Here is a 27,433-nt window from a genome sequence, read left to right as displayed (position 1 = left end):
GTAAACTAGTTGACCCAGCCGGCTGAACCAATTACACCAATCAGCCCAGGAATTGGCGAACTCAAACGATTTTCTGACAGAGCTGGTTTTGAAGACATTGCTCTAGGATTAACAACATTTTTAGTATATTCAAGTAACAGTTGAGCTCGTTTGTTGAAAAAGAAAGGAACATTTGAGCTCAACACAAGAGATTGTATTCGAGAACTTTAATCTTAACAACGTAACTGTCAAGCTTGTTACTTAAACTGCTTGAGAATCTCCCAACAAAAACCCCGAATTGCAAAAGTTTTCAAGTAGAGCCAATTTACTATAAAAAAAAATTCGAAGGAAAATAAAAAATAAATAGACAGCACCCATAAAATTGATGTATCCTACAAAAAAAAAATATTAATATAGCACAAATTATGGGATCACTCCCATTTTCTAGCTACTTTACTTTAGATCAAAAGTTATGTGTAACTCCCTCATAAGATTTGCAATCTGTCTGAAAAAAAATTTTTTTTGTGAAGTTTTGTTGTTTCTAGTTAAAAGAAAATTATTGTGAAGAGAATTTCTCACACACACCTTGATCTTCATTAGTAAGGAAAGGCCTTGAACACTTGTACCCCTAAATTGAGCCTCAAAATGCATAGCCAACACAGTTTAAACACTTAGGACTCGTTTGGCTACTTTTTTTTTGAGTTTTTTAAGAAAAATATACTCTAGTGATTTTCCCCCCATTGTGAAAACAAAACAGATGTTCTATAGTTTGAACTTTAATTTCTGAATATTTGTGCTCTTTATGGTTGCAACACAATCACTTGGAGATGGTAGGAGGTCTACAACAGATTTACAAGTTATTAAGCGAGAACATGGAATCAGATGAGAAGATGGGGACACAGCCTTTCCTCCATGACAGAAAAGGGTAAAACGGAAATCTACTGCAGAAGACCTGAAAACTATTGTAAGAAATCGAAGAAACAAGAGCAAGTGATCATCATAGGAGAATTCTCTAGATTTCTTTGGTCTTTTCCAGATGTGACATGACCTCGTTTGGCTTTAATCAGTCTTAAAGAGCTGATTGAAAACCATTCATAAGTTTGGCCAGCTTCCAATCAAATATCATGTTCGAGTACTTTCGGCGCAAGCGGCAGAACAAGGATCAGTCCATATCACTACAAGAAAATTGCGTTTCTGTGACAGGCGAAAGTCGTCACTAAAAATTCAGAAGTCATCACAAAAAAAGTCAGTGATGACTTTTACTGCTGTCACAGAGCTGTCACTAGTTCTGTGTCACAAAAGGGGGTCCATGTGACGACTGTTGAAAGTCGTCACAAACGATTTCGCTTTTGTGATGACTCATGTCGTCACTCATTGTTGTACATTGTGTGACGACTTTTATTGTCACTAAACTGGCTAAATTCTTGTCATAGTCAACCCTTGGAGTTGTCACATTATGCTTCCGTTCAGTGACGACTTTTGTTGTCATTGTTTTCCATCCATAAAAAGTGACCACTTTCTGGTGTCACTAGTGAAACTTGTTGGCAGTGACAACTTTTTAATTATCATTTATTTTTTTTTTTGTAAAAAGCAATAATCTAATGTTAATTACGCAACATAGCTGCCAACAATCACAAAACGTTCATTGAGTAGCAAGGAGAAAAAAAAAGCCAACATTCATTTCCAATAGAAGATCAACCCAAATACATATATATATAAATGTTGCCTCAAATGAGTCATAAACCATGCACCATCCAAAATAAGCCATTCAGTTACAATACTAGTGATTTCCCATCCACAATAGAGAGTAGTAAATTTCTATACAAAAATATGAGCACGATTCCCATCTAGAACAAAACATGAGCACGATAGGCCTTGTAGTCTTCAAATCAAAAACCATCTTCACAGCAATGACTGGCTTCTTCTTCTTGGGAATCGTGTTAGAACCTACACGTTACCAAAATTGAAGCAATGAGCACTGGTGTTAAAACTAGAACTACACTTCTAGATAGGCACCATATTATAAAAACTAATGTCACTCTAATTTGAAATTATAGCAATCTAAGTAAATTGCTTAACACAAAAATAAAGTGAAATTATAGCAAATAAGACATTGAATGTATATTCTGTGAAATATAGAATAACAATACAAACACAATAAATATCTGCATGTTCACAAATATATATGCAATAACAATAACAATAACAACAATAAAATCCTAAAATCATTCTAGATGATCGTGAACCACACAGTATATCAAGAAAAAAAAACACACACACACACACACAATCACAGGTGCCTCTTTTTCCTTAGCACAAAAAAAAATTCTAATACAGAAAAATTTAGATGAGTTCGACAAAGAAAAAAGTGGAATACATCCCAACGTTCAAACACCTTTGCTTTAAAAACACTAAAGTTTTGGTTGCAACATCCAGCACCTCAATGGCTGTAATTAAACATGAACAAGATTTCAAGCACCTAAATCAACCTCAAGCAACTCAATTGCATTAAATAGGAATCAGATTTGGTGGAACCATATTTCAAGTGCCATCAAGAAACTAAATTGACATCAAGCAACCCAATTGTATTAAAAATGAATCTCTATTTTGTAGAACCAGAATTCAAGTGCCTCAATTGTAATAACTATGAAGAGCAAACAATTTATTTATACCTGACACAGAAGTTGCTTATTTGCGCAAGTCTTTCAGCTGGTTAGCTAACTCATCATACAGGCTTCTTGTTTCTGTTTGTTGCTATTGCAAGGTCTTAATCAACTCTTGCTGAGCAGTGAATTGTTGAGTTACTTCTGCAGCTCGTTTTTCTGCTTCATCTGCTCTTTTTCGGCTGTCCTCAATCTCATGCCTCCAGCGTTCTACCTCAGCAGCTTGCTTCTTGGTTGCACTACGACCGTGGATGTGTCCAGGTATGTAACCAAGTTCTTGCTCGCATATTTCCTTGCTAGTCATTGAAGTTGTAGCCTGCAATTCCCTCATTTTGTCCTAGGCAAGTAAAAAATATGATCATTATGTAGCTGGAATGGATGTCAATAATTTAAAAATCCATTATCCAAGTGAAATAGCTCACCAAGGTCTCTTTTGTTTTGTCATTTACCAGCCCCCCTGACTTCTTTGACTTTCGACTTAACTCAAACATGTCTATCTCTGAAAGCTCGACATCTTCTTTCCTTTTCTGTCCAAATTTTCAATTTTTTCATTTTCAGTCATATGACAAAAAGGATGTACATGTACAAGTGTTGGCTGGGTTTCAGATTACCTTTTCCTCAACAACTCTTGCAAGCGATTTTGTGCCAACAGTAGTGTGGCAGTCATTTTTGGCACGATTTTGCTTGTTACGTTCACTAATTTTCTGCCACAAATTAGTGAAAATTTTAACTGACAAAGATTAGCAAATTTGTGAAGTGAAATCTGAAATTTAATAAAAGGATAGGTTATTTTGACAAGCTAACCTTAAATTCATCATTTTCAAAGTAGCTGACCAGCCACTTCCAATATTCTTCACTCACACCTTCAGGAACTTGCCTCAATGCTTCTTGCCGTGATTCAAAACTCTGGAAATACTTGTGAAGCCGATATCGATGGTTTCGATATTGTGTGTTTAACTACCTATTAATAGCAGTTTTTGAGGTGATGTGCTCTGGAAATCGAAAGTCATCCTACAATAGCAGTGCAATCTGCTTAAAACCAAGCAAATCTAAAGCAGTAAAATCTCTCATACTTTCTGGATGAAATTAGAGTATTAGCAGGTCAACAAATACCGTAACCATGCTGTATATGCCTTCTCGGTCACCAGGATTGAGATGGGACCACTTTGGAACATTAAGCCTAGCAGCCTTCCTAACAACACAACCCCCTTCTGTGATGAAGTATTGAGAATCCTTCCCAACAATCCGCCGAATACAATCATCAATTTCAATGGTGAGCATCTCATTAGCCTCCCTTTTTTTTGATAATGATAGATTTCGTGTACGTCCTCTTCTTCTTGCTGACAGCAGCATAGCTATTAACAAATATCAGTCCATACATTACTTTGACCACATTAACAAAGTCAGTCATGAAATAGAAACTTGGTTTTTAATTTCAGCCGTGAAAATGAAGTCTAACTTACCATTTTCTTGCTCATCCGAAACTGGATTAGTCTCATTTTCTCCGGATGCACGAGACTCAGATGTCTGAGGGTGTATCATCCTACTCTCACTAGCAATTTCTCTAGGTGACATATATTGCATTCTCTGAGGATACACTCTTGGATGCACTTCTTGGTTGATTGCTCCCAACTGAATTAGGTATTGCAGGCTGTTGTGCACCTTGAGCTTTTCTCTGTAGCATTTGGCCTCGCTTTCCTGGTCCAGCCATCTAAAAGTAACAAGAAGTTAGTGTTACAGCATAGTATAATTTAGGAATAAAAACTAGTTAGCCGGAGTTAAAGAGATTAAATTTAGTGTCATGTAGTCCTCATCAATTTCACCTATTCCGAATCGATGTCATTATCACTAAGAATCTCCTCTTCGTCTTCCTCATTGTTAGACTCATGTTCATTCACTTCATCATCATCATTAATGAAGTTTTCAAAGGTGCCATTTGAGCTATTTTTTGACTTCTCAGCATGTACAATGGATGAAGGTACAACCTTCGGTATCTCATTGTCTTCTCTTGAAAGTAATGGTGGATTGTCGAGGTCTATTATAATAGTGAAATCCCCAGTTGCTTCTTCTTGATATATTTCCTCAACCATTGGTTCTTTTTCTAAATCTTCAGGAACATCATACAAGTGCCTTGGACTGAACCTCTCGACGACAAACCAGTTTTTGCCTAGTTTCAAGTCTTCAAGATAAAAGACTTGTTGGACATGTTGAGGGAGGACATATGGTTGGTCTTCATACCATTTTCTGGACGAATTGACACTTGTGATACCCCATTCTTTGTCCACTTGCATCCCAGCACTATCATCGGTCTTCCACCAGTCACACTTGAATACTATAACCTTTTTTTTCCCGAGCCAGTATCTTACTTCAATAATTTGTTGTATCACACCATAAAAATCGATCACATTGTTACCATGCTCACCTCTAACTACAATACCACTGTTTTGAGTGTTTCTTTGCCTTTCCCGGTTTTCCGTGTGAAACTTATACCCATTAACCATACAGCCCGTATACATGCAAACTCGGTTGTCTAGCCCAAATGCTAATGCTCGAAGCTCACCATTGGAAGCCTTGCTGCCATACATAACCTAGTAAGGACAATTTCACCTAAATCAGTAATTTATTGTATTAGAGATAAAAAAAGTAGGCTGCCCAAATGACACTACAAACATACACGCTGTTTAACCCATTTTGCAAATTCTCTATCGTGCCTTTGGTCCACATTTTCAGCACTCTCTGCCTCCAACTCCATTTTATGCGCACTATAGACAAAAACAATCACCTTGTATAAATTTGCCTTTGAACATATCAAAATATAGAACAAAGGTACAACCTTTAATTAACATTAAAAGCTTACTTTATATAGTCCTCAAGCTCATCACAATTGTTCAATATAAATGTATGAATTTTTTCCAGCTCTGAGTCAAGGAAATTGCCCCTTTTGGGCCCTCCAAATGGACGACCAGGGCATGAAAAAATGGACAATTCACCAGTATTATATCCCCTATCATTGTTTCGTTCAGGCTTGTTGAATATCGTATCAATATTGTCTAGGTACATAGAGCAGAATGTCAAGCATTCTTTATCTATGTACCGCTCAGCAATGCATCCCTCTGGCCGGGCCTTATTCCCAACATAACTTTTCAGCACTGCCATATGTCTTTATCAAAGGAAAATAAAAGAAATTAGAAGATTGCAGTGGTCTTTAATTAAAAAAAAAAACTTACAAGGCTATATGTACAACTCTCTACCTCTCAAATGGGAACATCCAACGATATTGAGCTGGACCGCCAAGGATAGCTTCAGCAGGCAAGTGAACCATCAAGTGCATCATTATATCGAAGAAAGCTGGAGGGAACAACCTCTCTAATTTACATAAGATGACTGCAATTTTTTGGGCTAACTCCTCCAGAACCTCTCTATGCAATGTTCTAGCACATAATTTTTTGAAGAATTCACTTAACTCGAATAGCACTTGCCGAACTTCTTTTGTTAAACTTCCACGGATTGCAAGTATGAGTAGCCTTTGTATAAAAATGTGGAAGTCATGACTTTTCATTCTAGAAATTTGAAACTGGCCATTCTTTATACATCGGCAAATGTTTGAGGCAAACCCATCTGGATATTTGATAGAATTCAAGAATACATTTTTTTTCTCCTCCTTGGTTAGGCTGTAACAGGCATGTGGCATGATATAAGAGTCGCCATTTGGAATCAAATGTAGCTCTTTTTTCAAACCCAAATCCTTCAAATCTTGACGACACAACCAGTGGTCTTTGGTTTTGTTTTCAATATCCATAATTGTGGCAATGACAGCCTCTGAGACATTTTTTGACACATGCATTAAATCCAAATTATGCCTAAGAAGGAGGCCTGCCCAATATGGTAACTCAAAGAAACAACTTTTCTTTGTCCAGTTCAAACCACTCTCAGAACGCTTGCGTTTCTTTGCATTGGATTGCGCCTTGGTCTTCCCAAAATTTACCTTTTATACCTGATCCAAAATTTCATTTCTAGATAAAAGTGCAACAGGATTCCTAAAGTCCACATTGCCATCGAAAGGTTTTTTTTCGCCGCCAAGAATGGTCAATGGGTAAGAAGCGGCGATGACCTGTGTAACACAACTTTTTCGGTGTGGTAAATGTACGCAAGTTGTCTCAACCATGCAAATAGGACATGCTTGATACCCTTTCGTACTCCATCCGGACAGCATTGCATAAGCTGGAAAATCATTTATAGTCCATAGTAAAGCTGCCCGGAGGTCAAATTTCTTGCCACTATATGCATCATATGTTTCAACACCAAGCCACATTTCATTCAGTTCATCTATTAGAGGTTCCATGTAAACATCAATCTCATTTCCCGGGGATTTAGGCCCAAGAATTAGCATTGATAGGAAAAAGAAAGGATCTCTCATACACTTCCAAGGGGGCAGATTGTATGGCACTAGATAAATAGACCAGATGCTATAAGCACTACTCATGGTCCCAAAAGGATTGAAACCATCAGTTGCAAGACCTAACCTCACATTTCTAGGATCAACGGCGAAGTCCGGATGCAACCTATCAAAGTGTTTCCATGCTTCACTGTCTGTTGGATGCCGCATGATGTTATCATCATGCACACACTTTTCTTTATGCCATCTCATATCTGAAGCTATTTCTTTGTGGGTATATAATCGTTGCAGCCTAGGCTTCAAAGGAAAGTAACGCAAAACTTTGCATGGAACTCTTGAACCTGCCATCTTGTAGCGAGGTTCTTTACAATTTAGATTTGGACAAGTGTCAAAATTTTCATTTTCCTTGCGGAAGAGAACACAATCATTGACACAAGCATGGATTTTTTCAGATTTAAAACCTAAGTCTCGAATGAGCTTCTTAGCATCAGCAAAAGACTTGGGAACTGTGGCTTCAGGAGGTAGTGCATGCCTAAAAATTTCCAACAATGCATTGAAGGACTTTATAGTCCACCCGCTCATTGTTTTCAAATGGAGCAAAGTGACTACAAAGGATAGCTTTGAGTAAAAATGATTCTCTGGATACAGCTCCTTTTTTGCATCTTCTAACAATTTAAGAAAGTTATCTGTGTCACTATGATTTGCATTTAGACTATCATCCGTTGATTCTTCCCTACCAGCCCAATTGTCCCCCCATTGTGCTGTCCCAATGTCGTGCAACATGTCATTTAAATCTTCAGTATCACTATCCTCCTCTCCATCCCCATGTTAAGTACTATCCCCACAATTTTGGTGTCGAAATTGTTCCCCATGGTGTATCCATCTTGTGTAGCTTTTACGAATGCCTTGAGTCAATAAATGATCCTCCACAACTGTTTTAGTTTGGTTACAAAAATTATTGCATTGTGTACATGGGCATGGGATTTTCTGATTTTCAACTTTTTGAGAATATGCAAACTTGAGGAAATTTTTGACTCCGAGTTCATAAGCCTTGTCCTTCCTATTGCTAATCTTCATCCAAGTTTTATCCATGTCCTAGATATAGACACATCAGCCTTTAGTACAAAATACTTTTCTAATATCAAACTAAAGAGAATAATTTGTTAACTAGCCTTTTCAAAAATTAAGGCTACAAGTCATATGAAAAGCAGCCATAAAAGTAATATGAAAATTCATATGAAAAGCCATGAAATCAGTATCATATATCAAGAAAAGTACTATGTAAAGCAGCCACAAAATGAACATGAAATTAACCATGAAAGCAGTTTCCTAAAATCCAAAAAAGCCATATGTAAAGCAGCCATGAAATTAACCATGAAATCAATAGAAATTAAAGAGGAGAGACTTCAACAAATGCACTAGCAATCAACAAATGTTAATACCAACTGATGGTTAATACCAACAAATGCACTAGCAATCAACAAACAAATGTTAAAGAGGAGAGACTTCTAAAGCTCAGACTTTAAAACAAATAGAACAGAACAAAAAATACGCTTGTTAATACCAACCCAAAAAAAAAGAACAAAAACAGGGGAAAATTAAAAGAAGAACAAAGTCACAAACGATGTTAAAGCCAGATACCTCTACGATGTTATGGAACAAAGTCAATAAAAGAAGAACCGTACACAGAAATTTCTCAAGATACAAACTGAAAATGCAACATTTCAGAAGCCCAAATTGCCTCGGATAATGGCAAGGAAATGAAGCCTTTCGGGGGCAGGACAGAAGCCATTGGATAATGAGCTAACAAAAACAGGGGAAAATTAAAATATAGGTTCGAAAATGGCAAGGAAATGAAGAACAAAGAACAAACTTCAGTTGAACTTACCTGAGAAATATATAGCTTTCCCCAATTGCCTCGGATTTGCTGGTGCTAAAGAGCTCGACGCGGTTGCGGGTCAATAGAGGGGAGAAAAGGCTATCGTCAGTGGTGAAGGAAATGCTGAAGAATAAATTATGGTGCTGGATAGCTCAGACTTCAGTGGCTGATGGTGGTGGATAGCGGCGGACTTCAGCGGTTAACGGTGGTGAGCGGCATTTCGACACAGTTGCGGGTCAATGGAGGGGAGAAAGGGTCATCGTCAGTAGTGAAGGAAAGGCTGAAGAATAAAGCTCAAGTTGCTGGGTAGCGGCGAACTTCAGTAGCTGATGGTGGTGGATAGCGGCGGACTTCAGCGGCTAACAGTGGCGAGCGGCATTTCGAATCTACGGGAAGGAAGGGTTAGTTCACCATAGGAAGGAAAGATTGAGAATGAAATTTGTCTAAGTGTTGGAAGAGAGAAGCGGCGAGACTTTTGTTTGTGTGTGAACAACCAAAAACGACGTCGTTTTGGAGAGATTTCAGCCACCCACCTCGCGCCTCTTTCAGATTTCAGACTGGCGCTCTTTTTGTTTTGGCATCTAAGCACGTCTTTGAAATTCCAGGATTCACGCCTTTAGCTTCATACACCTTTTTTCTTTTTTTTTTCCCTGGTCAAATTTTTTTTTCAGGTTTCGTTTTTCATACTTAATCTCTTTTGTTTTTCCTTAATCTCATCTATAAATATCAAATAAATTATTTGATATTGGTTTCTTTTTTGTGCATGTATATATATGTGTGCTTGTTTGTGTCTATATACATCTTTTTGGGTTTGGACAACGCAATATACAAATTATTTAAGAAATTACCTTACAATAAAACTTACACAATAAAACATGTTTCAAAAATTTAACATGCATAGAATCGCTTATATACAATATAGCACTTCTTACTCGTGCTTATATTACTCTTTGTCTATTACTTAGTTTTTATAATAAATTAAAAGAAACATGTAATCAAATATTCTGTTAAATGTGTGGCAACTTTCAATCTTATTGCACAACAGATATTTTACTGAATAATTTTAATTTTGTATATACCCATTCCATATGAAAATAATTATTACTTATGATGTATTACACGTTATACTAATTGTTCACAGTGCTAACATTACACTACAAATTATATTCAATTACACTTTTTCAAATTATTTCAGTTATTGATTTTTGGGGATTGTTATAAGGAATAATAAACAATTCGTGAAAAAAATTTTATGCTCAGACATGTCTATTATGTCAACTTAGCAAAAATTACAAATATCTAAAAATAGTTTGTTATTATATCATTTGCATTTTGATAATACGTAATGAATAGGGGCTAAATTATAAAATTAGGGTGTCATATCTTCGGTGCTTTTGCTCATATAAAAGAATTGGGGGCTAAATAATAAAATTAGGGTGCCATAGTAGAATTAGTGAAATTTGATGAAAATACTATAGAATTGCTTATATACAGTATAACACTTCTTACTCATGCTTATCCTACTCTTTGTCTATTACTTAGTTTTTATAATAAATTAAAAGAAACATGTAATCAAATATTCTGTTAAATGTGTTACAACTCTCAATCTTATTGCACGACAGATATTTTACTGAACAATTTTAATTTCGTATATACCCATTCCATATGAAAATAATTATTACTTATGATGTATTACACGTTATACTAATCTTTCACAGTGCTAACATTAGACTACAAATTATATTCAATTACACTTTTTCAATTTATTTCAGTTATTGATTTTGGGGGTTGTTATAAGTAATAATAAACAATTCATGAAAAAATTTTTATGCTCAGACATGTCTATTATGTCAACTTAGCAAAAATTACGAATATCTAAAAATAGTTTGTTATTATATCATTTGCATTTTGTTAATACATAATGAATAGGGGCTAAATTATAAAATTAGGGTGTCATTTCTTCGGTGCTTTTGCTAATATAAAAGAATTGAGGGCTAAAAAATAAAATTAGGGTGTCATAGTAGAATTAGTGAAAGTTGATGAAAATACTGTAGTATACAGTGACGCAAAAAGTTGCCACAAAATTGGAACCGGGTAGACTTTCAATGACAACAAGTTATGTTATCACTGTAGAGAGAGCGTTTGTGACGACTTTATTTGAGTTGTCATAAAATCATTTCCCGCGGCATCAAATGAGATGCGCGCCAACTATTTTGTGACGAGTTGAGAATGACAACTTCCAATGTTGTCACTGATTATGCTTGTGCTGTACTCATCTGTGATGATACCTAATGTTGTCACTGAATTTGGTTATCTGTGACAAGGTTTTTTTTGTCACATAAATTTTTGTCACTGAAAAATATATTTCTTGTAGTGATATCTTGTACAGTTATTTTACAATTGACAACCCATATTTCTTAACCATTGGGCCTTTGGCTCAGTGGCCACTACCTACTTGATGGGGTGGGAGGCAAGGGTTCAAACCTTACCTTCCACAAAAAATGTCACATTTCAGTGGCTTGTCTTCAAAAAATTTAGGCGGGTGTGCTGTGCACCCGTCTAGTTCGGTGATGGTTCGGTGGTGGTTCAGTCCCCTCCGGATTATTCCTGGGCCTCCTTAGGCCCGCATCAGTCCTTGTTATTGCAAAGCTTCTTCCTTTTCTCATTGTGATGGAAGGAAAGAAATTATAGCTGTGTAGGAATGGCTTTGTCAACACACTAGCATGTATTTGCAAAGAATTTGGGGTATGATGCAGATTACTCCGACAACAAAATTACTCACCAATACAAAAACTTTAAATGTGTTGCTCAAATTTTGTCATGTAAATTGGGATGCATGTGAATGCAGTATTCTTCATGGACGTTGTACGATTTTATATCCTCGGTACAAACTGTTGCAAATTGTACATAAGTTACAATTTTTAATTAACACAAACTCTTGGCCAATATGACTGAAGATACGGTAACTCGTGGATTATTCCATGACATATGTGCTGGTACAGAGGATCAAAGAAGCACAATTACAACGAGCATCATGAACTGAAGGACTTAAATTTGATAAATCCTGGTGTTTGTTATTCAAATGTCTCGGAATGTTAAGTAAATCGTTCTCAAGACACAGAAAAATAACGCTGTCGTGTACAAGTTACAATTGGTTAACAACGTTGTATATCGTCTGGAATAACTGGTCTAACAATTGTTATGGCCCAGATCCATTGAAAATTGCATGAGCTATATGCCCTTTTATGAACATGATTTATTCTCTGTCCGGGAAAAATAAAAGGCACATCTCAAATATTTGAGATAAAAGGCACATCTCAAAAATTGCATGAGTGTGTTTGGATTGTAAATTATTTGAGATTTTTTTACTGTGGTACTTTTTGTGATTTGATGTATGTGAGATAAAAATATAACTGGAAAGATAAAAAGTGTATTGGAAATTGTAATGGTGATGTAAGCAAATAAATTGTTAAAGTGTAAGATTACATCCAACAAAAATGTTCAATGCTTGAGGCATGCTAGAAACTTGAAATTCAATGAGGAATAGTAAATGAGGTAGCGTAAGGTACTGTGTTCTGTCTTGGATTTTTAGGGAAAGAAATGGGATTGAGAAAAAAAATTTACAAATCAAACTATGCTCAACTTTGATCGTTATGTTGTATTTTGACCAATTGAAACGTCCTTTGCAGATAATTTATTTTACGATGACCAAACTTGTGAGAAACTTAAATTATTTTCAATTGCATTTTCTTTTCCTTCAAAATGTTAGACATAAGGAAGGCCCTAAGTAGGAAGGAAAAAATTATTGGAAAATTTTGCCTATTGGAACCGAAAGAATAGTTACTAATAAGAAGGGGCTAATTCTCCACATTCTTTCTAACTTTCTCTGCTCCTCTCAAACAAAATAATGCCTTCTTCCATGGGCGAAGGGAGGCCTCTCTCCCTCCAATAATTTGTTTTTTTAATGTTGGCAGCTAATAAAGTTTTTCCTAGGATTTGTAGTAAGCGTATTATCCTCTCTTAAGGTTTCCTAGTGAGAAAAATTTGTTTTCGTAGACTATTTTTAATGTGAGTTTCTTCTCTTCTACAATTTTAGTGAAAGTTTTCTTTTACTTAATATTTTTTTCTTTGTCAAATCTCAGTTTTTTTTATATCTGTTTGTCAAACGTGAAATTTCTAAGATGTGTATTGTTAGGTCTCACTTTAATATATGAGTTTGAAATATTTAATTAGTAGATTGGGAGAAGACATCCACAGATATTCATTAGACTCAAAGTGATTGATATCATTTGGAATAGGTTGGAGCTTCATCATGTAATAGTTGTTATTTTCTCAAATCAGGTGTGTTAGTAGATCCTTTTGGATCTGTTATTTTGTAAAATGTCCGATGATATACTTTATGCCATTAGTGTAGATCTCATGAATGAGATTATTATTTCTATGAAAAAAAAGGACAACACTTTTCATAATGCTTAGATGGGCATCACTTACTATTTGAAAAGTATTAAGAACATAGAAGTTAAAGGGAAATTATAGGAATATCCTTTTATAATGCGCTATTGGTGTGTTTGACGGGAGCCCATTTTGATGACATGGCACTATCACCTCATCACACTATAGTGACTTGGGCGTGGCCATTACCTCCCACCAAAAAATTGCTACAATATGTGGCAGTCTTAATTGAGTTTTCTCGATGAAGTCTCTATTCACATCGAATCCCCTTCTCTCTCCCCCTAAATTAGGCTAGATTAGATTATAAGAATTCAACAATTGCGGCAAAAAAAAAAAAAAAGACTTGGGCGTGGAATAGGATGACCTGTTAAAAAAATACTATATTTTGTCCTCAACTTTTAGAAAACTAGCTATCTAAAAAAAATTGACAAAATCAAACTAAGCTCAAACTTTCTTTAATATGTTACATTTGACTAATTGAAATGTTCTTAATTGTAGATAGTTACTTTGGGAAAACAAAAAATGCGAGAGAAATCAAATTAGTTTCAATTTGTATTTTCTTTTCCATAACAAATCGTAGATGTAAAAAGGGCTATGAAGAGGAAGGAAAAAATGTTAGGAATGTTTACCACTTGGAAACTCGAAGAATAGTTATTCATGAGAGAGGTGAAACTTTTTCACAATTTTTTCTCAAGGCATTGACTACTACTTCAACGGTATTAGAGTAGAAGTTAAGGTGAAATTACAAAATGCCTTTTTAGAACATCAATTTGCGTTTATTTGATACAGACCATATTTGATGACATGGCATTATCACTTCATCCGAGACTTATGGCTGACATTTACAAGACTGGGCTACGAGACCAAATGACATGTCATGACACGTCAGTTCCACTGACCCTTGACTGATGACGTGGCCGGGGCATGGGTGCTAGTGTGATATATTGACCTTGGCAAGTAAAACTTAAAAAAAAAAAACATACATTGCCGTTTGATAAAAAAAAAAAAAAAAAGAGTAAAACTTCAAAAAAAAAGATATGTAGGTCGCATGTCAAGTCTCAAACCTTGGTTTACAGGGTAAGAGCAACACTTGGTTATCACTTTGCTTAAAGAAGTTTAGTTGTAAGGTATAATACTTATTATAATTTTACTTAAAGCAATTTTATATCCAGGGTAGCTTTTTATACTCCATGAATGCTTCTTTTTCTTTTTCCTTTTGACAGCTTCATTCAATTATGACAACCATCATATGAGAATTAGGATAGCAAAATATAATTAATTGTCTTATGTGTAATATGTGTTGACAAAAAATTATTGTTGATTCTTTGATTACTTTAATTTCTGAAACATATATTCAGTAATTTTGCTGTATGTGCATGGTAGTAAATCCATCTAAATAACACGATATAGTTTCGCATTTTTTTTAATATGCCATGAGTCTGACTCATAGTGATCATTTATCAAAAAATGACTCTGGTTATCAAATGATTGAACAACCGGGAGCAATTTACTTACGATACTTAGTTGACATTCATAAAAAGTATCTAATGAATTACGAGTTCAATACATTTTGTTCAGCAGAAAGGTGGATGCCAATTTTGTAAAAAAATTTATTTCAACTATTTTGTTAGAATACACAACTTTTGTTACACTATATACATAAGTCGAAGTATAATTTAGTAACTCACATGTTCAGAGTTTAAAGTATTATTACTTTTCGAGGGACTAAAACATGGAACCGTCTTTAGTTTTCCAATTTTTGGCATGTGGCCATATAACCTTTTTGCTTATTCATAAGTAAGTTCATTTCAATGAACTATGTCCTGATTCTATATATAACGTAAATTTTCTTTTTTCTCAACTTGACAATTTGTGCACACAACTTTAATAGGTTGTGTACATAAGAGCAATGTCATGTACATTGAAGTGCAAAAGTACAAAAGCTTATAACCATCAATTTTAGTTGAAAAATTATTGAAAAACACATGATAGATAGATAAAATAAATAGCATGCATATTTTTATATTCTTGTTTTTTGTCCATCTATCCGTAACTAAGGGCAAAATTAATACACCATGTAAGTTCTTTTTTTGCAACTAGTAGTACATTTCATAAATAAATTAGTATAGTTTTGTGCACCAAGTACCAAATCTATAAGCATAGTTGTTTATGTCAATTGTAATCATGTGATCAAGAGCATGTTTTTTCAATACCTTGATAAGTTCGAGACAAGAAAATTAGCTTCATCTAAAACATGTACTACTTTTTTGTACAAAAAAAATACTTATAAGTTATATGAAATATGCCGAATTTTGTCCAAGAAATACTCTGCATTCTATTGTCACCCTAAATTATCAGCAGATAGGAAAAACAAAAGAAAACAAAAACATATTTATTATTTATTTATCCACCTACCCTGCTATTTCTAGTAATTTTTCCAAAGAAAATCAATGGCGACCATCTATTATAGTTGTGCACTTCCCTATAAACGACACCACTCCTATATGCAAGACCTACCAAAGTGTGTGCACAAGATGGGTACTTAATCTGCCTTTTGAAAATATAATTTGCAAAACAAAATTTGTCAAATTAAGGAAGTAAAATTAAATAGATTATGTATGCCATTAGGACATAAGTTATTAATTTAAGTTCACTAGAGATAAGAAATTGGTTATGTAACTACATGCTAATAGTTTGAAAATTAAAGATGACTACATATTTTACTCCCTTTAAAAGATAAAGCTTTAAACACTAAACATGCCACTTGTATAAATGACGTGCGCGGGGTATATATATACAATTAGTTCATCTATAATCAACTTTTACATTTATAACATCCTAAATATTCCACATGCGATTTTTCGCAAGTATACGAGCCGAGAGCGAGTATAAAGTATTAAGGGTCGAACCCACAAGGAAGATTTTCAATTACCGGTAGTTTTCAAACTCCTTTATTATTTAGACTATAAGCATGAAGTAAAAGTAATAACATTAACACTCAAAAGCTCCTAAAGGTATAGAATTCCTTACTACTCGCCCTAATGAGATTACCGGTTAAGTGAATGCTATTATTTTGACTAGTTATGGCGTAATTTCCTAATGTATGTGAAGCCTACTCTCATAGTGAATCAACTATACTTATAACTAAACCATACCTACTTTCGTGGTTATGAATTAACTACAAGTTTATTTCTTCTATGAAATTACATGAAACAAGTCATTAAAACTACAAAGGTGCTCCTCTACTCTCGTGAGTAAAATCCCTAGGTTTATCACTTCCTTTTTTTTTTTTAAAGTGTAAGCAGAAGGATTCGAACCCGATACCTCTTGCTTACACTCCCTCCCCCCATACCACCCAACCCATCCCTCCCCCCCAATCACTTCCTTGAATTTTCTCATTGGAAATTAACACCTTTAGATTATCACAATTAATAGCTGGTTAATCATGATTAGCTAAGCAAAAGTGATAAATAACTTGTTCAAAATAATATCATCAAATAACTAAGTAAATATCGCTAACAAGATAGAAAAAGTTCATCCATACTCTAGGCATAAACTTTAACTAAACATGATAACAAACACCAAACTTGTATTATAGTTAAATATAAAATCAAATACAAAAGAGAAAATGATAGGAGAGAAGTCACCCTTGTTACATGAGATTCAAACTCTCCATCTTTGCTCTTCAATTTTCATCCAAATCTAACTACAAATACAAGAAGGATAACTACACTAACTATACTATATACTACTCTAACTAATGAACTAAGGAAACTCCAGTGAAGACTACATTTTTGGTGAGTTTCTCTAGCCTTCCAAAGTTATAAAAATGTCCTCCAAAATCTACTATTTATAGAGGAATTTCATGCAAAAGATAAAGTGTTAAATCATGTTAAGATTCCTCTTGAGCCCACAAACAAGCTAGATTTGAGTTGTAAAGCTTCTTTTGCAGTTGTCTTGGGCTATTTCCACCGATATTCTTGCAGGAAAATGGATCAAAAAGCTTGTGTGAACAAAACACAAGTTGCAGAGCAAGTTGTAGCCAAAATTGAGGAATACGCAACTTCAATCCACATATTCAAGGGTCGCGTTTTCACTTCTGTGAATTTGGCACCACTTCAACTGCTATTTTCTCAATGATGGAGGCCAAACTAGCTCTTACACAAAACATGAAAGTTGTAGCCCCTTGAATTCGGTTTCAATGCCTCAAGAAGCATCCAATTTGGAGCTTTATGAACTAAGAAATGACCAAAATACCCTCAATTGGTCAAAGCTCTATTTCAGCTTTTGACAACAGAGTTGCACTTCTGTATTTTGACTTTTTGACTATGAAAAATGGCTGAAATGGACATCGATGTCTTCATACCAAATGTAAATCTATCTCTTAGATTCAAAATGGTACAAGAATCACCTCGATCTGGTGCTTGTAGCTCAAGATATAATTGAAATATCACAAGGTGTCAAAGCTGTGAAACTTGCTTCCTTTTATTCTTGATTGCATTTCCTCTTTTGCACTTCATATTCTTTTTTTATCACTTCAAACCATCATCAACCATCCAATTATCTTCTGAACTTGCTCCATTTGATGATTGAATCATTAAACCTACAAAAACATGAAGTTTTTGCTATTAAAATTCGTAGAAATGCAATTTTCACACTTTAAACCATAAAATGCATATTTTCACTACAAACTTAGTTAATTAACAAAAAAATAAATAAAACACACCAAAACTAACTAATAAAATGCGTTTAAAATTCGTAAAATATATACTTATCAATAATCTAAATTATAATGATAATTAACCAAATTTGTGCATTATTTTAATTTTTTTTGTAACTTGTTATGCACATGATATTCTTGCTCACAACTGGTATATTATTTTAATGTATCTACAAAAAAAGTTCTTGTACATCATGTTTATCTATATAGATTTAATACAGTAAAACAAATTGGCAATGCATGAGTTTAAAAAATTATAAGTAATGAGTGCATAGTCAAGAATATTTTCTAAAACATATTATCACATTTGACAAGACAATGATCATTTGTTGTTAGAGTTCTTGCCTGGTGGATGTCATAAGAGAATGAAGTTATCTAAAAAGAAATGAAAATTGTATTATCGCCATGATTGTGGAAGAGAAGGAAAAATTACTCTCTAGTGTGGGAGACAATTGTGTGTTGCTAAACTTATATTATTTGTTCCTCCTAAATTGCTGGAAAGTAATTAGAAAGTTCTATCTTGTAGTTAAATCAACTAAATAATGAAATAAACCTATTACAATGACTCTTCTATGAAATTATTGCACAAAATGTATCATTTTCTAATGCACATGCATATACATCTTTATATAATGTAATGAAAAAAGGTGTACCAATAAAATCGAGTATCTCAATGCAATTATATGATCCAAAATAGCTGTAAATGTCAAGAAAGCCAACACAAGGGAAATGCATGAAACTGTTATAAAACTAATGTTAATGTGATACAGGATTTCAGTTATTTATGTGGTGGGTAATATGCTGAAAAACAGGAAATTTAAAGTGCTCAGGAAAAGTGAAATGTAAGAAATCAACTCTCCTTTCATTCACTCAAATGCAACCTCAGTTTTCTATTACTTTGATACAAGTGGGGTAACCCCTATTTATAGGGGAAGGTACCACATCTAGCTTTTTCAAGATGATGATACATATTCTCATAAGACGTGATAACTTTATCTATAATCGTGCACTTTTATCAAAAGTTGTAATAGCTTTATTGAAAGTCGTACCATCTCTATCATCTCAAAAATCGTGATAGCTTTATCACTTCAAAGAATGTAAAAAACTTGTCACTATTTAGGGGATGAGATAAAAGTGATAGACATCCACAATATTTAATTATTTCATAAACTCTGTCTTGGATGTCTATTACATAAAGAATATGCTTCGTTAAAACCATACTAGGAAAAAATCCAGTGGAAAAAAAACCTAGTGAAGCAAAAAGATATTCATGTGTTTAAATATCTCCCCTTGATTCAAACATCATTTGAGATCTTTTAGCTAATGCATTCCAATATTCTTCACCAATTTTTCAAACGTTACTAGTCGGCAATGCTTTGGTAAATAAATCTGCTAGATTGTTGTTAGATCTGATTTGTTACACATCGATTTTACCATTCTTTTGTAGATCATGGATAAAGAAGAATTTTGATGAAATATGTTTCGTTCTATCTCTTTTAATAAATCCTTCTTTCAATTGGGTTCTACAAGCCACATTATCTTCATATAATGTAATCGGAGGATTTTCTCCTTTAGAGGATAACCCACTGTTTTTCGAATATAATAGGTCATTGAATTGCTAGTCTCATGAATTGCTATTATCTCATGATTCGAAAATGGTAACTATTATCTCAACATGATTAGAAGAAGTGATAACTATCGATTGCTTTGTAGATCGACGAAATAACTATACCACCACATGTAAATAGATATCCAGTTTGATATCTTGCTTTATATCGGTTCGATAAATACCCAGCATCAATATAACCCAACAATTCATATCTAGATTTATTCGAATAGAATAGGCCAAGATCAACTGTTCCTTGGAACCAATTTATTGAAGAATTTTTATCTTTGGAACCAAGAGATCTCTCATGCTTCAGGCGTGCTTTAGAATCATTAGCACTTACAATTTGTCCTTCTAGGATATCAATTTTAACTAGAGCATTTTCTGTAGGAATATATGAGTTAGTAACTCTTTTAACATTACTGAAAGCGTCCAGTAATTGATTTGTAATTTTTTGTAAATGAATAATCCTTTAAACTTCCAAATCACATTGTTTTGTTCAAGAATCAAGGAAATCTAATGATATTTTTCAAATGATTTCCTTTTTTGGTTGATCTTTTCCTCCCCCTAATGTCGGGAAATATGATTCATTAAATTGAAAATCTGCAAATCTTATAGTAAATAAATCACCAATTAATGGTTCAACATATTTAATTATAAAAGATGATTCATACTCTACATAAATTCCTAATCTTTGTTGGGGGCCCAATTTAGTATGTTGGGACAGTGCAATTGGAACATAAACCACACAACCAAAAGTTCTCAAATGAGAAATATTGGATTTATCACCAAGCGCTAATTGTAGAGGGGAATAAGTATTATAACTTGTTGACCTAATTCTCACAACTGTTGCTATATGTAATATGACATGTCCCCATGCAGCTAGAGGAGGCTTAGACCTCATTAGCAATGGTCTATCAATTAATTGTAACCATTTAACAAATGATTTGACTAGACCATTTTATGTGTGAACATAAGTTACAAGATGTTCAATAGTTATTCCAATTGATATGCAATAATTGTCAACAACATGTGACAAATATTGACCAGCATTATCTAAACAAATTCTCTTAATTGGATAATCAAGAAATTGTGCTCGTATTTTAATTATTTGAGCAAGCAATCTCACAAACATCAGGTTGTGAGTAGATAATAAATAAACATGTGACCATCTCATCGATGAGTCAATTAGCATCATAAAATATCCAAATGGTTCACATGGTGGATCTACAGCCCTCACATATCACCATGAATTCGTTCTAGAATTGTAAGATATTCAATTCTTGCCTTAGTTGGTGATGGTCTAATAATTAATTTTCCTTGAGTGCAAACAACACATGAGAATTCATTAGAATTTAAGAATTTAACACTTTTTGACCTTTTAATGAATGGCCATTTGAATTCTTGATTATTTGCCTCATTATTATAGAATCAGGATGTCCAAGGCGATTATGCCAAATCATAAAGTCAATAGGATTAGTAGACTTCTGGCCTATTAGGTGATGTATTTCATATACACTTATTTTTATATAATATAAGCTTGAGGAGAGCGAATGCAGCTTTTCTAATACGTATTTCTTTTCAGAAGTGATATGTATGTGAGAGCCGGCAATTTTTCATGTCTTATTTAAAACTTAGTGCATGTTACATTTTCCCTTTTGTTATTGATTTACTTACATGTCCAATTGTTCCTTTTAACTAACAAATAAATAGGCACACCTTAGGAAATTGTATCATCTACGCTATAAAATATTAGTACTAGCTAGAACTATGAAGTTATTGTGGAAATAGCATGATAGATTTTTTATAAAGAAAAAGAAGAAAAAGAAAATAGGCAAGAATGACACATGTCTTACACTTGTCCTAATGCATGCAAACTACTAGTACTTATCATTTGTCTTCCATTAGAAACCGAGGGAAAGAGTTATGCAAACTACTAGTACTTGTCATTTGTCTTCCATTGGAAACCGAGGAAAAGAGTGGTAGAAAACACAACATTTTTCTTCTTCCTTGACCTGTCAAAACCGAGAGGAAACAACAAGAAAAGCTAGGAGCTTTCTTCATTCCTTCAACCGTAAACATCAGCCAAAAAAAAGGGAGGAAACCACATCAACTTATTTAGCTAAGGGAATTGAGGAGAGAGAAATCGGAAATCTTTTTTTTCCAGCCTAACACTGTGAAGAAATAAGAGGTAACTCCCTGAGTTCTTCTTCAATTTTCCTACGACTTTTAATTAGTAATGTTTTAAATTGAATTAGAACCAAGAAAAGAAAAGTTTAACGGAGGAAAAGTTCATCAAAGCTGAAAAATTTCTGCTCAAGGTGCTGCATGTTGGCCTATAGAGTAAAGCTGCAATATTTGGTTCTTTTTTTTTTTTGTTTCAACATTCTTCTCGATTATGACTGGAATCCATACTTTATGTCCTGCATAATGGTTATAGGATGATGCATGTAAGTTTTCATGGTGAAAACTTGAGTTTTACGGCTGGTTTCTTGGTGGAATTTCCAGCTTTGGCTGAGAGGAAAGAAAGCTTGGTTTCTTAACCTTTCATCCGAAGTTTCTAAGAGTTTAGCTAGGAAATTCCTGTTATACATTCAGCACAATCCTTATTTAGTGTTGCATGTTAGTTTTCCTCGGTGAAAATTCGATTAACGGGGCTGAAATGACTAAATTGCATGGCTGTTAGCTTGTCTGATGCAATGTAGCTGAAATTCTTGTTTTAAAATAGAAAATTATTGGAAATTTTTGTTGAATTTTGAAATTTCATGACCTCATTTCAGTATATAATGAGTGCATGTTGGATTTGGTTGATAATTCGGTAGATTGAATGAAAATCTTGGAAGATACATGGCTAGAATTTCCGCTTTGAAACCCGAATGACTAGTTGTGTTCTCTCAAGCCTAACTTCCATCTTGTGAACTGAAGTTTAGGCAAATATTGGTTAAATTTATTCTGTAATACTCTATTTTGCTGTATGTATTATGGCTACTTTGATTTGGGGAGGAAATATGGGTCTTTGAGGAAGAAACCTGGAGCTAGTTGAGCTTACAAGACTGTTTTGGATAGATTGGGATAGTTGAGGGGTACGTTCGAGCTGTTTTTCAGAATTTTCAGGAGATTTTAATCAAACTTTCAACTAAGATGACCTATTAAGTCTAACGACAAAATGCAGGTTGAATTTAAGGAGATTTGAACAAAGAAATGGTGAACTTTGGACGGAAAAAATGAAGCATGTCCAGCTAAAAAAAAATCTGTTTTGAACAATCCTAACCTAGTACATAGATTCTAGGTTTTAACTTTCAATTTCTAAGGTGGAAATGAACCAAAATTGACCAAAACCTCTTTAAGCTACCTTATAAAAGTTTTATTTATAAAATTCATACAAAATTTGGATGAAATTAAGGAAATTCATAAGATCTCTAAACTACCAAATTCTAGAAAACTTACTAACTTTGAACCTTGATTCTAAAATGATCGCTAGAACCTAAATCTCAACTTGTATTATCAAATGTAAATTGCCATATAACCACCTTACCTTACTTTACTTTGGTAAAAACATGGAATTTTTGGCTTAAAAAGATTAAAGTTACCTAAACTTTGATTCTTTGATGTACTAGAATAAGATAAATACTAAGATTACCTTAAAACTATATATATATATATATATATATATATATATATGCAATTAAACATCTTGGATTATATATGTACACATATATGCACTTTAACTAAAATAATCATGTGAACCTTAACTTCACCATTAGGGAAAAACAATAAGTAGATTAATAAGTTTATAAATATCCTAGGAGCCAAGGGAGAATCGGAGGATGGTCCAAGCACCAAGGGGTGAACTCAAAATTACTTGGGTGAGTGTTTCCACATTTGTATGTTTAAATTACTTATATATTACTTAAATGATGTTTAAATGATTTTGCCAGTATTTTATTGTGAAATATTTTTAATTGTCCCTCAATTTCTAAGTCGGGAGTGTACTTTATCATACTCGCCTTAACTTGAGTTGGAAGGTTGATAATTAACCAAGTGTTATTATAAGTGTGCATGACTGTAAACCATGTATGTACTTCATCGTACCGGCTAAATTGGGCCCCAAAATCCTCTATTCAATGGACTATTCATGACAGCAAAGGGCTTGATTAGATAGAACGGTAGCTTTGGGTAAGTGTTTTGGTATGGTCGAGTACTACTACGAAATAGCATATTACTAATATGGCCATCTAAGCGAGGGAAGTGGTTACTGTTTAGAGGTTATAAGAGAAGTACGGTGGAGTGTGTAGTGCATTGAAATAGCTCTAATACAGGCACTGCATCCTTTTAAAAGTGTTTATACAATGAAAATGTTTCTTATTTACTTAATTTTGTTATTTGATTAAGTGTTTAATTGATTGTTCCTTGTATGGAAACTTGACTAGGTTTTACTTAACCCATTAGTTTATTTTCCTTATAGGAGTAAAGGACGGGCGTGGAAAGTAGCTAGAAATTTAAGCTCGAGACTTAAATTTGTACGGGGATGAATCCTTTTGTACTTAATGTTATAGATTTGCCGATTTTATTATCTTTAAGGAGTGTACATATTAAATGTTGTAGGCTGAAACAACTTTGCTTATTTTTGGAATGTATTTAAGTATGATGGATGGTTAATGGTTTTAGTTAGTGAAATGTTATGTCTCAAGTTAATGTAAGTAAGTCCTGACGAGAGCCAGACAGGCGGTCCGTGATTCGCCTTAGGGTCCAGCAGGGTCGTCACAATATATAATTAATAAATACACCATTTGTCTCATTCATTGTCTCGATATGTATCCATTTCAGTGTATATCTTTAAAACTTAACAAATTTCTTCGAGATTTAGTAGAGAGTAGTGCATTATTTATTACAATTTTAGCTTCTTCAGGAAAAAAAATATAATGGCTTTTCCAGAGCCTTTAATTAATTGGCACTACCACATATAGTATTGATATTTGTCTTTCCAACATCCAAGTGAGGAAAATATATTTCATGTTTAAATATGGTATGCATAGTTGCACTGTCAATGAGACAAATTTCATCAATACCATTATTTAATTCCAAGTCTTAGGCACCCATTTCTTCTTCAAGAAAAAATAGCAAAAAAAAAGTAAACATTAATAAAATTCATAAATTATATAACTCATAAAATTAATTACATAGAAGATGTGAAACTATTAAAATAACAAAAATTTAAACATTCATTGGGTATTTGTCATATCATCATTTTGCATCTCCAGGATGCTCAAAGAAATCGACCATGTCAAGATGTGTTAAATTAGCATAGACATCATCATCACAAATATTCTTTTGATGAATAAAATTTGTCTAGACATTTTTATCTTTCTTTTTCATTGATGCCGGATAAAGTTCAACTACATGCTCTGTACGGGAGCAATGGCCATTCATGCCACATCTGTGGCATTTATCTTCATAATTTGTCTTCTCATTATTTTTCTTGCCAACTGACTTCTACCGGTTATTTTGTTTCTTGCCATGATTATGGTTATGGTAGTAAGACATATATTTACCACAACCATGTCCATGACCACAGCCTCTTTCTCTTCTGCGACACTACCATGTTTATAATTTGAAAATTGAGTTACATTCACTTCAGAGAATGGACTAACACCTATTGGTTGGGATTCATAATTTTTCAATAATAATTCGTTATTTTATTCAGCCAGCGAAAAACATGCAATAAATTCAGAATATCTTTTAAATCCTTTCTCTTGATATTGCTGCTACAGGAGCACATTCGAGACATGAAAAAACTGGAAAATATTTTTTCGAACATATCCTTATCAGTTACATTTTCACCACATAACTTTAACTGAGAGGTAATTGTGAACATGGCTGAATTATTATCACTTACGATTTTGAAATCTTGCAACCATACGTGAACCTATGGCTCAAGCTTCATACTCACTGTGTTCTCATGTTAGATCCGATTAATATAGGGTTAATTCCACTTTGACCCCTCAAACTATGCCCTTATTCTCACTTAAGTCCCTAAACTTCAAAATGGGACATTTAGTCCCTAAACAAAAAATTCGTCTCACTTAAGGAAATATTTTGACGGAATCTGGGGTGCTGTAATTTTTCCTAGAGCATGCAAACACGCTTTGTTAACTGAAGGGCATAGATAGAATTTTCTTGTTAAAAGGAAAATAAAATTGGCCAAGAGAGGGAAAGTTTCCCGCCATTTGACTAATACCCGTGGGTCCTTACATGACCCGCTCCAAATCCAAATCATAAAAAGGGTCGGATGTACCCTAATCAAAATGAGAACAAAGTAGGACTCCTCAAACAGGCTGGGGAAGAATGAAGACAGAAGAAAAAGAAGCAGGCTACAACAAAATAGGAGGGATAGTCAGGGAAACTTGTAATTGCGGAAAACAAACACTACTGATGACATCATGGACAGACACAAACCCAGGAAGAAGATTTGTTCGATGTCCTCAATATAAGGTAATGAACAAGAAGTTTTTATAATTTGGCTTACTGTTGGAATTTAGGTGTTTTTGTGATTTGTTCGATGATATTGTGGTATGTAAATAGGAATTGGGAGGCTGTAAATATTGGGACTGGGTTGATCCAGAAATGTGTCAAAGATTTAAGGAAATAATACCAGGACTGTTATGGTCCAAGAACAAGATTACAGCTGAGGTCGAGATGTGGAAGGAGATGGCCAAGGTACAGCAAGGAAATGCGAGGAGGTTGAAGATGTACCTGATGCTTCATTGGGGTGTCATTCTCCTGTGGCTCTTTTTCTTCAAATCTGGGGCAAAAGGTGAAAATGAAGTTGGAGAAGAAGCTGGCCTATGATGTGGGAAATTATTATTTTTGCCTAATGCTAGGATCAAAGGTCATTAGGGGGATGGTTATCCAAGTTTCCTTAGTTGTACGTTTTCGGAATAGGCTATGTAGTGAACTATGTAATATAAGATGGTTCTAGTGTTGATACTGCGATACTGCAATGGATGAGTGTTTTTGCTGGTTATGTATGTAATTTGCAGTATCAACTATTATTTTCGGATGTAATGCATTATTGGTGGAGCCTAAGTGTACCCTTGTAGTTTAGGGACTTAAGTGTCCCTAAGAAACTATAATATAAGGATTTAAATGATCCTTTTAGATGTGTAAAATAACTGAAGTGTCTCATCATTTACATCATTTATATAGAATAGTTCCTCTAAATTGTTCCTTGTTATCCAGCTCATTATAACTTGGTACCAACCACAGCATTTCGTAGAGAAAAAGGCAAGCTTAGCTTTACACAGATAACAAAGAGTGCTGTTACTACTAAAAACTGTAATGTTTACAAATATAGAGCAGGTTGTTGTAAGTACTATAAAAAACTGCTCATTGTTAAGCACAAGTAGCAAATTCAAAAGGTTTTGGAGCAGGTTGTCCTAGTTGCACTCAAAAACTGCTCATTACCTAAAAGCATAATCCAGGTACCTAGTAAGTCCATGTAATCTGTTAATTCCCTAACACCAAAGGCAACCCTATTTGTTCTTGGCATTTAAATTCCCTAAACTAACATGTTGGTTCCCATCTCCATGGAGCTGCACATTGTCAATGCCAGTTGAATCCTTGTGGTGGCCCGCAACACTCTATAACGCAGACAAGTTAATGCACATACGCCCCTCCAAGTGAATGGTGCTGGCTGAAGTCCTTGGGCAAGGTGGAAATTTACAGATAAGTCCTCTGT

General features: G+C 34.2%; 1 protein-coding gene and 2 long non-coding RNA genes across 3 annotated transcripts; all 3 read right to left on the bottom strand.

Annotated features, from left to right (window-relative positions):
- Positions 1-1,668: 1,668 nt before the first annotated feature.
- LOC140013734 (uncharacterized) lies at positions 1,669-3,061 on the bottom strand. Its single transcript, XR_011820583.1, has 2 exons — positions 2,652-3,061; positions 1,669-1,926 (listed from the first exon to the last, which is right to left on the bottom strand). It is a non-coding gene; the product is annotated as an uncharacterized lncRNA (long non-coding RNA).
- Positions 3,062-3,113: 52 nt separating this feature from the next.
- On the bottom strand, positions 3,114-3,482 carry LOC113707273 (uncharacterized). The gene is made up of 2 exons (XR_003452190.2): positions 3,254-3,482; positions 3,114-3,169 (listed from the first exon to the last, which is right to left on the bottom strand). It is a non-coding gene; the product is annotated as an uncharacterized lncRNA (long non-coding RNA).
- Positions 3,483-5,304: 1,822 nt separating this feature from the next.
- On the bottom strand, positions 5,305-6,059 carry LOC140013367 (uncharacterized). The gene is made up of 3 exons (XM_072062635.1): positions 5,894-6,059; positions 5,500-5,802; positions 5,305-5,404 (listed from the first exon to the last, which is right to left on the bottom strand). Exons 1-3 carry the CDS (start codon positions 5,974-5,976, stop codon positions 5,305-5,307), a joined length of 486 nt encoding a protein of 161 aa, XP_071918736.1. The 5' UTR covers positions 5,977-6,059.
- Positions 6,060-27,433: the final 21,374 nt, after the last annotated feature.

The sequence above is a fragment of the Coffea arabica genome, chromosome 8c (assembly GCF_036785885.1).
Source record: "Coffea arabica cultivar ET-39 chromosome 8c, Coffea Arabica ET-39 HiFi, whole genome shotgun sequence".
Classification (NCBI taxonomy): domain Eukaryota; kingdom Viridiplantae; phylum Streptophyta; class Magnoliopsida; order Gentianales; family Rubiaceae; genus Coffea; species Coffea arabica.
This window is presented reverse-complemented; position numbering and strand designations above follow the sequence as displayed.